Source organism: Bombus bifarius, unplaced genomic scaffold (genome assembly GCF_011952205.1).
Source record: "Bombus bifarius isolate JDL3187 unplaced genomic scaffold, Bbif_JDL3187 scf7180000008199, whole genome shotgun sequence".
Lineage (NCBI taxonomy): Eukaryota > Metazoa > Arthropoda > Insecta > Hymenoptera > Apidae > Bombus > Bombus bifarius.
The window spans coordinates 3,857,663-3,873,711 of record NW_022884505.1 but is presented as its reverse complement, the minus strand read 5'-3'; the positions used below and the strand labels follow the sequence as shown (position 1 = coordinate 3,873,711).

General features: G+C 34.3%; 1 protein-coding gene across 6 annotated transcripts in view; it reads left to right on the top strand.

Moving 5' to 3' along the window:
- LOC117210054 (proton-coupled amino acid transporter 1) overlaps positions 1-16,049 on the top strand; it is a 53,408-nt gene that overhangs the window by 31,884 nt on the left and 5,475 nt on the right. For 5 of the 6 annotated variants that reach the window (XM_033452656.1, XM_033452655.1, XM_033452657.1 and 2 more), the window contains exons 3-7: positions 5,335-5,451; positions 12,109-12,259; positions 13,550-13,677; positions 13,962-14,046; positions 14,941-15,213. In XM_033452656.1, the coding sequence (XP_033308547.1) occupies positions 5,335-5,451; positions 12,109-12,259; positions 13,550-13,677; positions 13,962-14,046; positions 14,941-15,213 (754 nt within the window). The remainder of the gene's footprint in view (positions 1-5,334; positions 5,452-12,108; positions 12,260-13,549; positions 13,678-13,961; positions 14,047-14,940; positions 15,214-16,049) is intronic. The other variant, XM_033452659.1, reaches the window with a different exon arrangement.

The window sequence follows — 16,049 nt, the reverse complement described above, 5'->3', positions numbered from 1 at the left end:
TTGCTGATTAAGAATTTATTGCTTCCCGCCCGTGTGTTGTCATTGTTTCGTCATACTTCTTTTATTGTTGATTATCGTTTTTAAATACTTTACAGAAGCGATCGAGTATTTCTGTTCACTGAATCTGTTTTGTATAAATTTTCAATTTCGATGATCAGCCTGTTGCTTTCTAAATTTTTAAAGGACGAACTATTCAAATTCATATGATCTCTGTGAATCTAAAATTAAAATAAATCGACAGGCTGTCGTGTGATTTTTAAGCGACGACAGACAGAGTTTAGCAACAGAGGACATATTTGCGAATAAATTCTTTTCTATATTATTTTAAACGCAGACAAACTTAATATGAGAAAATGTCAACTATATTTACGTGTCTGTTCGATATTTGCTAAAAAAGTATGTTTGTATGTTTATTCTTACATCTTCCATTCGATACTTGGCATCGTGATTTAGCATTAAAAACAGAATTAATTCAGCTTTTAATTTTAATTGATTTTTCAGTTTGTAATTTTATTCTTACATCATCCATTCGATACTTGGCATCGTGGTTTAACATTAAAAACAGAATTAATTCAGCTTTTAATTTTAATTGATTTTTCAGTTTGTAATTTTATTTTTACATTTTCCATTCGATACTTGGCATCGTGATTTAGCATTAAAAACAGAATTAATTCAGCTTTTAATTTTAATTGATTTTTCAGTTTGTAATTTTAGTTTTACATCTTCCATTCGATACTTCGTATCGTGGTTTAACATTAAAAACAGATTAAAATTCACCTTTTAATTTTAATTGATCGATCGAAATTGATGTTTCAGTTTGTAATTTTATTCTTACATCTTCCATTCGATACTTGGCATCGTGGTTTAACATTAAAAACAGAATTAATTCAGCTTTTAATTTTAATTGATTTTTCAGTTTGTAATTTTATTCTTACATCTTCCATTCGATACTTGGCATCGTGGTTTAACATTAAAAACAGAATTAATTCAGCTTTTAATTTTAATTGATTTTTCAGTTTGTAATTTTATTCTTACATCTTCCATTCGATACTTGGCATCGTGGTTTAACATTAAAAACAGAATTAATTCAGCTTTTAATTTTAATTGATTTTTCAGTTTGTAATTTTATTCTTACATCTTCCATTCGATACTTGGCATCGTGGTTTAACATTAAAAACAGAATTAATTCAGCTTTTAATTTTAATTGATTTTTCAGTTTGTAATTTTATTCTTACATCTTCCATTCGATACTTGGCATCGTGGTTTAACATTAAAAACAGAATTAATTCAGCTTTTAATTTTAATTGATGTTTCAGTTTGTAATTTTATTCTTACATCTTCCATTCGATACTTTGCATCGTGATTTACCGTTAAAAACGCAATTAAAATTCAGCTTTGATTATAAACGCGATCTTTGAATATGATCCTTGATTTATGTCACGACATTATAAAACGACTAGATGATTTTATCACATCGTTAATTAAACATGTTTGAGAACTTTCATCCCAAATGTCCTGGATCTTCTAGCGTCAAAAATATTTTTGCAAACTTTCGTCTTTTCCCTGTTTAACGTTCGTATCTTTTCCTCCTATCGACCTTCTTACCAGTTTAACATATTTCCCTTCGTGTTTTCCATTCTCGATTACTCGTATCTGTTACGATTAAAAATTTCCACTAACTCCATCGACGTTGTACGACAAATTTTCCGTAACCATTAATCTTCATATCGTTTTCCTTTAGCTTCGTAAGGTATTTGGAATGTCTTAATAGAACATGGACACCGTAGTCGCGATCTACAAGAATCGTGTGCATCTATCGCGTCTTATCCAGTTCATCGTTACCCAAAATAGTCAGTGAAATAGACTGGTTACCACTGAACGGTCAAATTGCGAAACTAGCAGGTCTTACATACGTGTTCCTGTTTCAATGGCAAGACCGGAGCCAAAAGTGACGTAGTTCGTTGGCACCTAACGATATTTCTTCGATCTGGTATCGAACTAGTGAAACTTGTGCGGTATTCGACGTGCCTTTCGTCTATCCATTTATATTCTCACACGGTAGAAATTATTTAATTGACAATCTAACGAACGTCGGATCTTTCGCTTTAATTCATCTAAATAATCTCGTCTAGAATTTGTATTCTTGCCTATAAAAGTTTGTCAGTGGGTCGATGATTCGGAAGATTCTATTAAAAAATTAAACAGTAGGAACAAAAATGAGATACGATATTTATCGTACAAGATTGTTCGTGATTCGTTGAGACTTTATATTTTAGACTCGCAATTTTCCAAAACACTTATGACCGTTGTAAACAAACGTTATATCAAAGTCTGTTCTATCTTCATGGTAGCAACGTGATTTCCTCGTGGTTTCTTCGTATATCGAATCATTCGATCGTTAATCATTCATTTATTCAAGGATATGGAGGATAGAGACTCGTTATTCTTCGTTGCCATAAATTTCTCAGTTATTTAATGCGGCAAGATCTTCTTGTCTGAAAAAACCTTCGTTTAACGCGCTTTTCTCGTTTTAATTTGCTCAAGATACGATAATAGCTCATTTAAATTAATCCTAGTCCCGTTGAAGCTTTGCATCGGCGTTATTCGAGCAAGAATATTCTTACGTACGGTGTGTGCGTTTAAAATGGTGAAGTTAGTTTAATTATAGTGGTCGTTTCGTCGAATACCGTTGCTTGTGTAGGTTTTGAAAGGAAAATCGGCCACGTTGCTCAAACAGGAATTATAAATAACGAATGATAAATTCGACGTTGTTCGTCGTGTCGGTGCTTGTTGTCCAAGTAGGAAAGTTCAAAATATTTGTTCGCACTAGTAAAAACGTGTTTCTAACAAGTGGTTTAGAGCTGTATTACCTTGAAACGTTAATGTCAGATCGCGCATACAGCATACTTTCCCAGTCACTCGATTTATTACGATTTTTCCACTGGCTATGTTGCGTTTCCTGTGAAATTTATTACGTCTTCACTGCGTGAAATCGAATTTCCTTCAAACTTTTCTTCCTACGAAATTCGCCGCGTCTCTGATCTCATACTTGAAATTTTGCAAATTGCAATTTCTGTCGAGTATTCGCTCTTTTCGATCTTTCAAGTTCCCTAAATCTCTATCGCTCGTTTGCAAATATGGAAAATTATTATTATTTCATTAATATTTTATTTAGAAATCTCGTGTCGTGGGATTATTGTCGGCGTTGATCGTTCGACGATCGTTAACATCGTCGCCGATATAATTTCCAAATTGGCTGTTATTCAACCTCGTTTACAATTCGAGTGAAAGTAGAGCGCGTTTGGTGCATTCTAGCGTCGACGAGTCTACGATAGACGCTGGTGCTACGGTAATCGTAAATCTTACGAGCAACTGGTTTGACGTTCATGGGAAAAGTTAGACGTAACTTTATACAGAGCTGCTCTCGGTGGCACTGCGTTCTAGCTGCACTTGTTGCAACTCGGGTTTCTTTAGCAGAAAAAGAACGCACGGCAATTAGAGGTTTTATTGCCACGGATTTTTACGTAATCTGCGTGCAGCCTCTCGAATTCTCGTGAATGGAAGATTCGTTCGACGATGATCGCGTGATATCGTGCGGAAAACTATTAACCGTAGCAAAGAATTCTATGCTTTTAGTTTCACGATCCGTAACAGCATTTCTCGATCTTGATCTACAACATTCCACATTCAGATACATGTCTTATCGTTAGTGTCATTTAGTGTTCTTATAATACATCGATGTTTCATTTTTGACAGCAAGAAAAATATTATTATTCGTTATTAATATCGGTAGTATATTATGGCAGCGTTCAAATTTCCTACGATTAAATTGAAAGATATTTACCGTATAAATAATATTTCATTCTATTGGATTGTTCATACGGAGAGTACGGTAATCAACTGGTTACGGTGAAATGACGTGTCTGACACGTCATAGAACACTTTGGCATGGGAAATGCACGACACAGCTATCAGATACGTCATTTAATATCACACGATTATCGTTGCATGGAATATTTAATACGCGAGCATCGTGTTGTTTATTATTTTATTCGCGGTATTACTTGCGACATGGTCCTGAACATAATTGCAACTGACAAAGCGTATATTCAACACCGTTCTCCTTTTCTTAAAACTTAAAACGCTGAAGTAGAAATCATCCTCTCTTTGTTCTTGATTTAAATGCCTCGTGCGAAAGGTATCAGCGATGCTGATATTTTCAAATGAAACCACGTGTGCCAGTGGCTGCAGAAGTTCAAACTTCAAGATCATCGATTATTAATATCTCAATATACTCGAAAAGAAATTATCAACGTCGACCAGTCAAAGTATATTTCTCGACGATTAAAGTTCATTTAGTTTTCTAAAACTGAAAATACGCCTGGATCTTGTAGGAGAGTGTACTTTTCTCTTGTTCATATTTCATACTATTCGTGTCATCGATTCTATTAGAAGTTGTAAATTCTTTGACAAAATTTTTTACAGAATTGAGGAATAATTACTACAATTTATTATTGCCATTAATAATGATCTCGAGGATATCGAGTTTCTAAATTACCGTTTTCAAATATGCAAAGCTGAAAACTTTCTCGTTAACCTTTAATGCTTATCTCAATATTTGTTGGTATTATTAACACTAGAACTACCACGCCAGTCGAATCGATTGGTTTTACAATTTTATTCTCAATATACATATACGTGCTTCGTGTTGTATTTTTTTTCCGCAATGATGTAACGAGTTCCGCAACGGTAACTAAAAGAATAACGTAATGAATTTTATTTTGTTTTTTATGTATTCAGACTGAAAATAATTTTGTATCAAGGTTACTTGTACCAATACCAGTCAAAATGACCGGTTCTTCTCAAAGTGTAAAAGGATCCTGCAATCTGTTTATCGAACCCCAATTAACCAGTTTCCTCGTTTTCTACAACTTCCCGCACGTTTTCAAAATTTTTACCGCGTATCATTCCATATGATGATATCGGTTGTCAGGAAAATTCCGGATCGATCGCTAGATCGCTAGATGCCAACCCCTAAAAATTCCGCACCATTCAAAACGACTGTTTCTACAATTTTATAAACGTGTCATTAATAATACCAAAAATGTATTACATAACATGGAAGTGCTTCTGTAAGAAAGTAATAAATCAATAAATATACAAATATTCCATTATTACGTATTTTTTAAGGACCAGCCATTTTGACTGGTTTTGGAAACAGCTTCGTGTTAACTATCTGTAGTTGTAGCGTTAAAAAGCATGCGAAGTTCAATAATCTTATTGTTCGATACTACGCCATGTACTTGCTATTTGTATTTAACGTTTATTCGTCAGGAATGGCAGCACGTACGGAGCTTTTCAATCGAAGGATCCCATTTTAGCGGTGGAGAAGGGCGCTGAAATGGAAGGCGGAAGCGACGAGCATGGAATTTCCGTTCACCACCCGACCTCGTAAGTTTACTTACCCTGAAACTCTCGGTATTTATTACGTCCCTCCGACGATTATTTACGGCCACTTTCGAGTACACTACCAGCTAAGCAAAAAAGCTCGCGATAACTCAGGTTCAGTTTCAATGTCCAAAAGGAAGAATACGTTTTCTTTTATGCGTTACGCGTGTGTGTGACTTTGCGTGTGCGTGTGTTTACGCGGATACGTTACATGGCCGCAAGATAGCTTCCACTTTTGCGGTTTTCACTTACACATTGCCAGTTATAGCCATTTTCTGTTACCTATAAATGTTTCATTTTTATTCCCGTTTAATGTTCTAAGTACGCGACGAAATGAAAAAGCGAACGTTAAAAGTCCGAATTTATTTGATTGGTAATTACCTTTTGTTGTAAATCAATTGTGATTATTTTCCATTAATGAGGTTATTCTATCGATACTGCGTTACCTAGATTATGGAAAACAAGGTAAGGAATTTACGTAATAAATTTAATTAATAAATTAGAAACATTTCAAAAAGTTACAAATATACGTATAAATATAAATAAAACAAAGTACATATAAATTAAATTGTTTCACAAGAATAACAATTTAAAATTATCTATTTTATCTCAGTGTTTCAAATATTCCCTTTCCTTCCATCGATCAGTCGCTTTGATGTCTCTCTAATTGAACGCAAACAAGGCTGGTAATGGTAATCTTTGTCGAGAAGTGTGGATCAAAATCGCCGAAATAAATGTATAGGAACACTTAGATTACACTTAGAATCGATATCAAATTAGTTTCGGATTTATTTAATATGTGATTTACAAGATATTCGTCGATACACATTTGCACGCGTCTCGGTACTCTCTTTGTCTCGCCATCTTCTTTACCGCATTACCAACGGAACGATTGTATTCTTCTGTTTTACGAGACGCTGTGCGCGCACATACTCCCACACACTCATACTCATATATGCGTGTCACTACTACGCGGCTAATCTAGTGTAGCACACAAAATTACACATATCTCGATAATCTTCCTCTTCTCTGTTTTATAGACATTTGGAAAACTAACCTCTCACGTTTTTGTTACCGACCTGATTTTTACGACGAGCGTACGTATTTCTTAGTTCCTCCTTGTGACGTTACATTAGAATTCTCATAATTAGAAGGTTCGGCGAACAATAGATGTTTTTGTTCCTCCTAAGATAACCAATCGAGAGATTCGTTCTCACATACGTTATCCTTGTTGCCGCGTATTTGACGAAGAGATACGCCAGAGGAAGGAAACAGTTTGCAGGATAATCGTCGTTTTCCGTCACATTCCTCGGCATAATTACTCCGCGAGAGGAAAACCACGTAAATTTGACACGTTCTTCGCCGTTGAATCTGCTTGTTCTATCCAACTTGAACGAAATAAAAATCGACAATTAATATTACTCGAGACTCGAATTGATTTTATTGAGATATTTATAATTTTGTGTGCTAGACTAGATTGGCCGCGTAGTAGTGACACACGTATGTGAATATGAGTGTGTGAAAGTATGTGTGTGCGAAAGTATGTATGTGTCTCGAAAAGCAGACGAATCTAACTGTTCCGTTGGCAGTGTGGGGTGGAAGATGGCGAGACAAAGAGAATGCTGAGACGCGTGCAAATGTATATCGACGAAGATCCTGGAAATCGTTTATTAAATAGATCTAAAACTATTTTAATATGAATTCTAAGTGTAACCTTAGTGTTCCTTTACTTTTATTTCGGCAATTAAGATCCACAATTGTCAACAGATTTATAATATCTTAGAGTTCCTAGTTGTTGGATTTAACTAAGTCCAAGATAATTGCAATGGACGATTAAAGTGAAGAATTCAAGGTTCTTGTGGCATACCGCGTTACAGACTTAAGTATTCTTAATCTGGCATTTCATACCGCAGTTGACTAGAGGATATTTAAACTACGTAGAGATAAAGAACGTTTCGATATCGTGGTTGCCTGAAAGGATATCATCGTTGAGATAACAGGGGATATGATATCGTCACTTAATTCCCTGACTTTGATGAAAAGTTGTTCGTCGATCCGAGTATATCAATCCTTGGCCTTGATACTTGGATCGTTGTTGTAGCCTTTTCGACTCGATCGTTGCTATTCGTGAAATTTTTCTCTTCTTGCGAAAGATTTTTGCGAGGAGAGAAACGCGTTTACGATTCTTTCGCAATCTTTTAGAGTTTCGAATGTCTTTCAGTTTAATTTTCTATTCTTCCTAAGAGCCGCTGCTTTCTAAAATTGCCTAATACGAATTTGCGGATTTAATTAGAACGTTGAGTACAACTTGGTAGAATTTAACAAAATGTTCGATTTACCTTTCACAGGAGATTCCGTGGAATATTTAGTTTCATTTTTCCAAATCTTTGAACAGCTTTCTAGATTCAACGTTTCAGAAAATCTTCGAAGTATCTTGACAAAATTTCTAGTTTAATTTTCTATCAATTTTTACAGCGTCTCACTTATTCTTCCGAACGTATCAGATACGTAAATTCTTTTCAACTTGTACGATTATATTGTTTTCTTGAAAATCTGCCACTCTTGTCGTTCTTCTTGTATATTGCTACACGCGATACGTTCAATTACGTCCAACGACTCGAATACGTTCAACTGGTCTGACTTGTCTTTCCTCTCAATCTTGCGTTACGAGCTGAACGAAATTGTCCACTCTTTTAATTGCAACGTTATTGTTGGTACAGCCACGTTACACGGATATGTTTCTTAATTATACGTCATTACGCTGGATCGTATATGACAGTCACGTGCAAGGGTAATTTCCTTAATTCGCGAACATGCGTAACATTAATGTAAATCACGATATGAAACAATTTATAAGCAAGTAAATGACGAGTAGGAGGAAGCACGCTACCTTTCTGCGAGCTCGGCTGTGAGACTTTCGATTAATCTTATTACGAAACAATCTTCTTTCAATAATCTTCTTAAAAAGCACATTAGTAAAATAACATACCGAGCTTTGGAACACGATACACTTATAACTCGTGTAAAATAAATGTAACGCGATGGAAAAATAAATTAATCGTACGAGACAATCTTTTTTCAATAATCCTCTTAAAAAGCACATTAGGAAAATAATATACCGAGCTTTGGAACAGGATGAACTTATAACTCGTGTAAAATAAATGTAACGAGATGGAAAAGTAAATATACAAAATTCGATTAATCGTACGAAACAATCTTTTTTCAATAATCTTCTTAAAAAGCACATTAGTAAAATAACACACCGAGCTTTGAAACGCGATAAACTTATAATTCGTGTAAAATAAATGTAACGCGATGGAAAAGTAAATTAATCGTACGAGACAATCTTTTTTCAATAATCTGCTTAAAAAGCACATTAGTAAAATAACACACCGAGCTTTGGAACAGGATGAACTTATAATTCGTGTAAAATAAATGTAACGCGATGGAAAAGTAAATTAATCGTACGAGACAATCTTTTTTCAATAATCTGCTTAAAAAGCACATTAGTAAAATAACACACCGAGCTTTGGAACACGATACACTTATAACTCGTGTAAAATAAATTTAACACGATGGAAAAGTACATATACAAAATAAATATTTCTAAACTGTACACTTTAATCTTTTTCACATTGCACGTTGTGTATAACATAAAATAACGCGTACAGTGGTAAAAGAATTTAATTAGCTATGAAATATGTCTAATAGTTTTCTGAATCATCTAAAACGGATATAATATTATGCGAAATAGATATATACAAGACAAATATTTTTCAACTATATTTGCCAAACTTTTTACGCTCGATATTGCGTGTGTAATGTATCTAATATTGTACCGTGACAAGTCAAAAGTATTTGTCTTAGTAATAAAATTGGTCTTGAATTTTATTGTTAGTCAATTATATTCTCTTTCCAGGAATACTTAAAAATTCCGTTTCTATTAGTAATAGTTCAATTTGTAGAAATTTGACAAAAATCGACACACAATCTGCGCTTAATAATCTGTTAAATTAATGAAATAAATTTTTTATCAAAAGATAAAAGAAATTAAATTAAAAAAAAGAAACTTAGAAGCGTTAGTTTATAAAGAAAGTGGTAGTAATATGTACATGAAAAAGAAATAGAAGTTTACATGAATTTTGGTATTGATACAAAGTTTGCTATTGTTCTCTATCGTTTTCTATCGCATTTTATCTAATACTATTTCATCGATGGTGGTCAAGGTTTTGGTAGGAAGTACCTTGATTCGATTAAATGTCCATACGTATATCATCAGGTAGAGTGATTAACGAGCAACTTGAGGCCTGTACTTTCCCCACAAACCGCAAAAGCCGAAGCCGAATCTCGAAATAAATACGTTGGCATAAGCTCTCATTGGTTCGCGTAATTTCCACATTTAACTTCTCATTTGAGGAATCACTGTTGTTGTAATGTATTAATAGTATTCTAATCGATTGCATAATTACGCGTTTCATCGAAGTGTCTCGTTGAAATTTTAGAGATAGAACATCTGCGAACGAAGGCTATCAAAATATTCCGCCTTTCGTCGTATTTTTCCACCTAGACGTTGAAAACATCTAAATATATAAATAAATATATTTATACGTTTTAGCTATAGTTCGCATAACGTTTAACGACCTATATGGGAATTGGCAAAAAAAAAAGAAAAGTTTGTCTTTTCATTAATCGCGATTCCCAAGAAACAAACATCTTTTAAAATAATATCGATGTATATATTTGATACAAATATTCGTACGAATGTAATATACAACGAAATTACTTTTAAAATTGCGTGAAAGTACAATTAAAGTACAGTACCTTAAAGAAAAAAAAAAATGAAAAATTTCAAATTAAAAAATACCGGAAAATGTATTTGCCAATTAACACGTTGATATCTGTAAACCTTTGGTTACGATTAAATTATTATATTATCATTGAGACGTAACAAGATCATTGGCCTGTGTCAGCTTTTTAAGCGTAAGATTGTCTTTTAATATTCCACGAATCAACGTAAAATGAAAAAATTCAAATTAAAAAGTACCGGAAAATGTATTTGCCAATTAACACGTTGATATCTGTAAACCTTTGGTTACAATGAAATTATTATATTATCATTGAGACGTAACAAGATCATTGGCCTGTGTCAGCTTTTTAAGCGTAAGATTGTCTTTTAATATTCCACGAATCAACGTAAAATGAAAAAATTCAAATTAAAAAGTACCGGAAAATGTATTTGCCAATTAACACGTTGATATCTGTAAACCTTTGGTTACAATGAAATTATTATATTATCATTGAGACGTAACAAGATCATTGGCCTGTGTCAGCTTTTTAAGCGTAAGATTGTCTTTTAATATTCCACGAATCAACGTAAAATGAAAAAATTCAAATTAAAAAGTACCGGAAAATGTATTTGCCAATTAACACGTTGATATCTGTAAACCTTTGGTTACAATGAAATTATTAAATTATCATTGAGACGTAACAAGATCATTGGCTTGTGTCAGCTTTTTAAGCGTAAGATTGTCTTTTAATATTCCACGAATCAACGTAAAATGAAAAAATTCAAATTAAAAAATACCGGAAAATGTATTTGCCAATTAACACGTTGATATCTGTAAACCTTTGGTTACAATGAAATTATTAAATTATCATTGAGACGTAACAAGATCATTGGCTTGTGACAGCTGTTTAAGCGTAAGATTGTCTTTTAATATTCCATGAATCAACGTACAAAGCATTAACAAATTTCAGAAACAGATATTTATAGGCATTTGAGTCGCTCGTATTAAAAGGAATCTCACCGCACTTTATTTTCATACGTAGGTCTTTATTTTTGTTTATTCCAGTTATTCGAATAACCATCCTGTTTGCTGACTAATTAACGATATCCACGGATCAACCACGCACGTGTTTGCACGATGCATAAAACAGCGGACAAGCACGGAGCGAAGGTTTTGAAACTCGGTCGGCTCGGTTCATTCGCCGGCGATTTCAAATTAGCTCGCGCGACGTGACACAGGAATGCTTAGGAAATTTTCAGTCAACTGTACCAAGCTTTGTTCATGCTCTTTAACGCGTTCATCGCCGATCGAATTTCCATTATCGATAGTACGTCGTGTTAACGATTAATCTTTCTACGAAATTTATCCGATGCTTATACCGTGAAACTTGATTCTCTCTTTCTTTCTGAAAATTTTCCAACTCTTCATTTGACAATCTCCGACAATGACTCAGTAACGATACTCAGCAAAGAACGCGTTTCAATAAAAGATGATCCGACGTATAGTATGGCTGTAAGATGCATAAAATAAGAAAATAATATTTTTATATTTTTATGGTATCCGATAAGTAAATTTAAGTATCGTCAGATCAAATTGTAAAAGATTCTCATATTTCAACAGAGGATTTCTCAACGTTCGAAACCAAAGTAAAAATCGAGAAAAGAAAAGGACAAGAATCTATTTCTTAAAGAGATTCTAATTTGAAATAATAAATACAAACGAGAGGTATGGTAGATAATTGCTTTATGTGTATTACCGCATATGATATTTGTTTATAGAGGTTCAAGTACGTATTTGGAATATTTCCGGCTCGAATAGAGAATCTGTATAGCTTTCATACAGAATGTTATTTATATCGAATGAATAATTACAGGTATTTAGAAACAATGATGCACCTGTTCAAAGGTAACGTCGGCTCCGGTATCTTTGCGTTAGGGGATGCTTTCAAGCATGCCGGACTGCTGCTGGCTCCGCCGCTTACTATGTTCCTCGGGGTTATTTGTGTTCACGCTCAACATATTCTTGTACGTATAACCCACTATTTTCTCTATTGTTTGCCTAAATAAATAACTACAATAATTCCATCTATTAATTTTTTTTTATAAAATAATATTAACATTATTACTTTCTTGTAAAATAGCATCGATATTCGTATACCGTTTACGATCGAATAAACTGCGGATGTTTATGCAAATTTATATCTTTCCAAACACGATTAGAACCTACTGAGAGATTTTTTTTACCCGCTAAGCATCGTAATAAGTGCGATATTATATTTAGGATATTTTGCATATATTGGGTTGGCAACTAAGTGAACCTAACCTCAACCTAACCCCAATACCTGTATCGCGTGGATTTTTTGTACTTTCCGATGCATAAACGCTCAGCCGGTTTAGCAATCGATGTTAAATTCAATTTCTGAAACAACTAATGATCGTTATTCGTCATCTGCGTATATTCTTAATACAGCATGATAAATGGTTTTTGCGAGTCGTTCAATTACATAAATTCCAGCAAAGTATGAAAACCGTACGATACATGGTATACTGATCTCTTTGCTACGTTTACACTGTTCTCTTAAACGTTTGCCAAACCAAGCGATATTGCAATCTATTGAAATTTTACTATCGTATGCGAATAATAATCATCGTATTTTTTTAGAGGATGAATAATTTCAACGAACACTCAGCGGTTCTATTTAGTAATACGCTGTATTTTAGTTGTATTCTACAAACGGTATTTCCTATAGCATTGGAGAGCCGCATCGGCGATGGATTCTGCAGCCTAAAACAAAAAAGAAATTCCGACAAACATATGTCCTGTTTGACCTTGTTTACGGGTTACAACGAGTTTCAATAAATTGGAATAACTCTATCGAAAGATGGAAGTGTTTGAACTAATTTCACTTACCTATTTACAAACACAACTCAACATCGAACGAACGATATCTGGATAGATGGAGAGAGCAAGACAGTCGACGATAAAACGTCTCCGATTTCGTGTTCGAATGCGAGCAGGTCGTTCCAAACATCTCTCGCGAAGCTATACGGTTACATGGAGTTTGTCGACAAAGAAACTCGCAATAGCTAGAAAGCAAGGTCAAATAGACGCTTGTTTACGCGAACTTTCTTTTATCGTCTTTATCTGCAAAATCGGTGCTTCGATGCTGCGGGACACCCTGTATATTATACTCTATTTCTAATCGTTCTTAAGAAATGTAAATAGTTTTACGCCTTTAGCGGTAATACGAAGTAAAGTATCGCGAGAAAAATTCTTCTTCGACGTTGTACGTAGACATTATCGTGCGTTTGCAGATTAAATGTAACGAAGAGGTGACGCGTCGCGTGAACGATGCGAGTGCCACGACTGGGTTTGCTGGCACCGTGGAATTGTGCTTCGCTACCGGCCCTCTAGCACTCCGAAAATACTCTGTGTTTATGAGGTACGTATATGTATAATGAGAAGACCATGAAATAGGGACACCATCGACTGTTCGTTCTAACGCCATACCACGCATTCTTATCTCGCGTCCCTCGTAGGAAATTCGTTATAAAAATACGACTAGAGAGCGAGAAAAAAATAGAATTATTAATTATCAGTTGTACGTCTTATTTCAAACCTTTCATCTGTTTCTCCGCATTTCATTTTTTAATAGCACGCTTCGTTATCGTTCTCTTTTTTTTTCATCTGTTCTTACGATTTACACTACTATCCGCTTTGTTCCAGACAAATGGTTAATGTATTTTTATGTATCACGCAACTTGGATTTTGCTGCGTTTATTTCGTTTTCATTGCGAAGAATATGAAGCAGGTGAGCCACCAATTTTTAATTTCTTCCTTTCTGATCTTTTATTCGCATTTGTAATACGTAATTCCTATTAACTCTTTCAATATCAAGTACTCTGGTCGTGAACGTTTCTCACGCACGATTTCCTGTAATTATCGTTCAGAGCACAATATCTTTCATACTGCGCAAAACAGCAATTAAACGTTACGTGTATTTTCATATATTTCCATTCCATTCGCTACCCTGAGTTTTTGCTATGTAACATTTCTGCAAATTAGACGAAGCTTGTCTTCTTTTATTTCAAGTGGAATAAACCATCAGTGACCTATATCGGCGAGATTTCATTAGAGTCTTCGTTCGATAAAATTTATAGCTTTTAGGAAATTCTTATCTCACTCGTTTCAATATAAAAACGAAACGTAGGAATTATATTTGGAGTTATATCTTTATTCGATCAAGCAAACATTTTCGAGTCAAGCCATTTATCAACAACGATGATACCAATTACCAATGGTGTTTTCCCAATTTAATAACTTCAGGTTTTTCGATAGGGATTTGTAAAGGAGAGAATCCTCGAGTTTTCATATTATTATTACATACCGATGATCCGTACTATAACCTCTTACGCGCATGTAAACTACCAACAAAAATTTGGTATCATTGCACGTACATTTCATAGAAGCAAAGAATTAAAATAGAAAACATCAGTTAAAAATTTTCCTATCCTACAAACTCTTTGGTAAAACTTTACCAATATAAATATAATTATTGGAATATAATATAAATGTAATTTACAAAAGCGATTTCAAATCGTTGACGCTATTAAACGTACGCTATTTAAAGAGTTAACGATTGAAAAACAGCAAAATATGCTACAAACAGATACTAATAAATGACTAAAACGATTTTCTTTCATAGGTGTTGGACGTGTACGGAATCGAGATGGACGTTCATCAACATATGGCTGTGATCTTGATCCCGATAATGCTGAGCACGTGGATCAGGAACCTGAAGTACCTGGTGCCCATTTCGTCACTGGCGAATTTTCTGGTCATAGCTGGCTATGTGGCTACTATGTACATAATGTGCCACGATTTGCCGCCGATCCACGAGAGGCGGTATATCGCGGATTGGCACGAGCTGCCTCTGTTCTTTGGCACTGTGATATATTCTTTCGAGGGTATTACTTTGGTAAGCGATGCCGCGTTTGCACGTGCTTCTTCGTATTTATGTAACGCGTTATTTTCGCGACCAGTCACTTCGTTCACTTGGTTGTTTTGTTGCAATAAGAAACAAAATCAGGGGACGTTATGATACTCATTTTGGGATTGTCATTTTCGATGAAGTACTTCCTAAAGATTCTATTTCTATGTATATGATGTTTATTTTGGAAATTCGGTCGAAAGAGCGAAGATATTTCTGTCTTCCGCTGAAAATAGTTTTAATATATAATAAAGATTGTTAGCCAAAGATCGCTTACCAGTTGATATCGAATATCCGGATGTACACTGTTGGCCATAAATATTGTACATATCGATAGCCAAACCAAATTAAAAGCTTCTCACCGCTATTATTTTCTAGTTATTCTATCGTAAAGCTGTTATTTTATTCGCAGCATAAGCGTCTTGTAACGTAGGATATTAAATACTAAAGAATGCTAAATTACAAAAACAATGCAAAGAGTTCTGTGAACTTTAGTATGTAATATTACTATTGCGTTAGCGTTAAATTTACAATAGGAATAACGAGTTGAACGGTTATATAAGTCTCTCTATATATAACTGTATTTCCCTTTTTTCTTTTGGCCTACAAAAAAGCAACGGAAGACGTAGGAAAGATGTGAATAGATTTATTGAACTGCGCAGAGAATTTCTGACATTTATGCCGATAATCGATAACAAGTTAAAGAGGAGAATGATATATTGTTATAGTCTTTTATCCACTGATATCTGTCAGCTTATTCTGATTTTTATAAAACTGTTTCAATAATGAAATGCGATAAATTACTACAAAAACTTAGTTTCTGC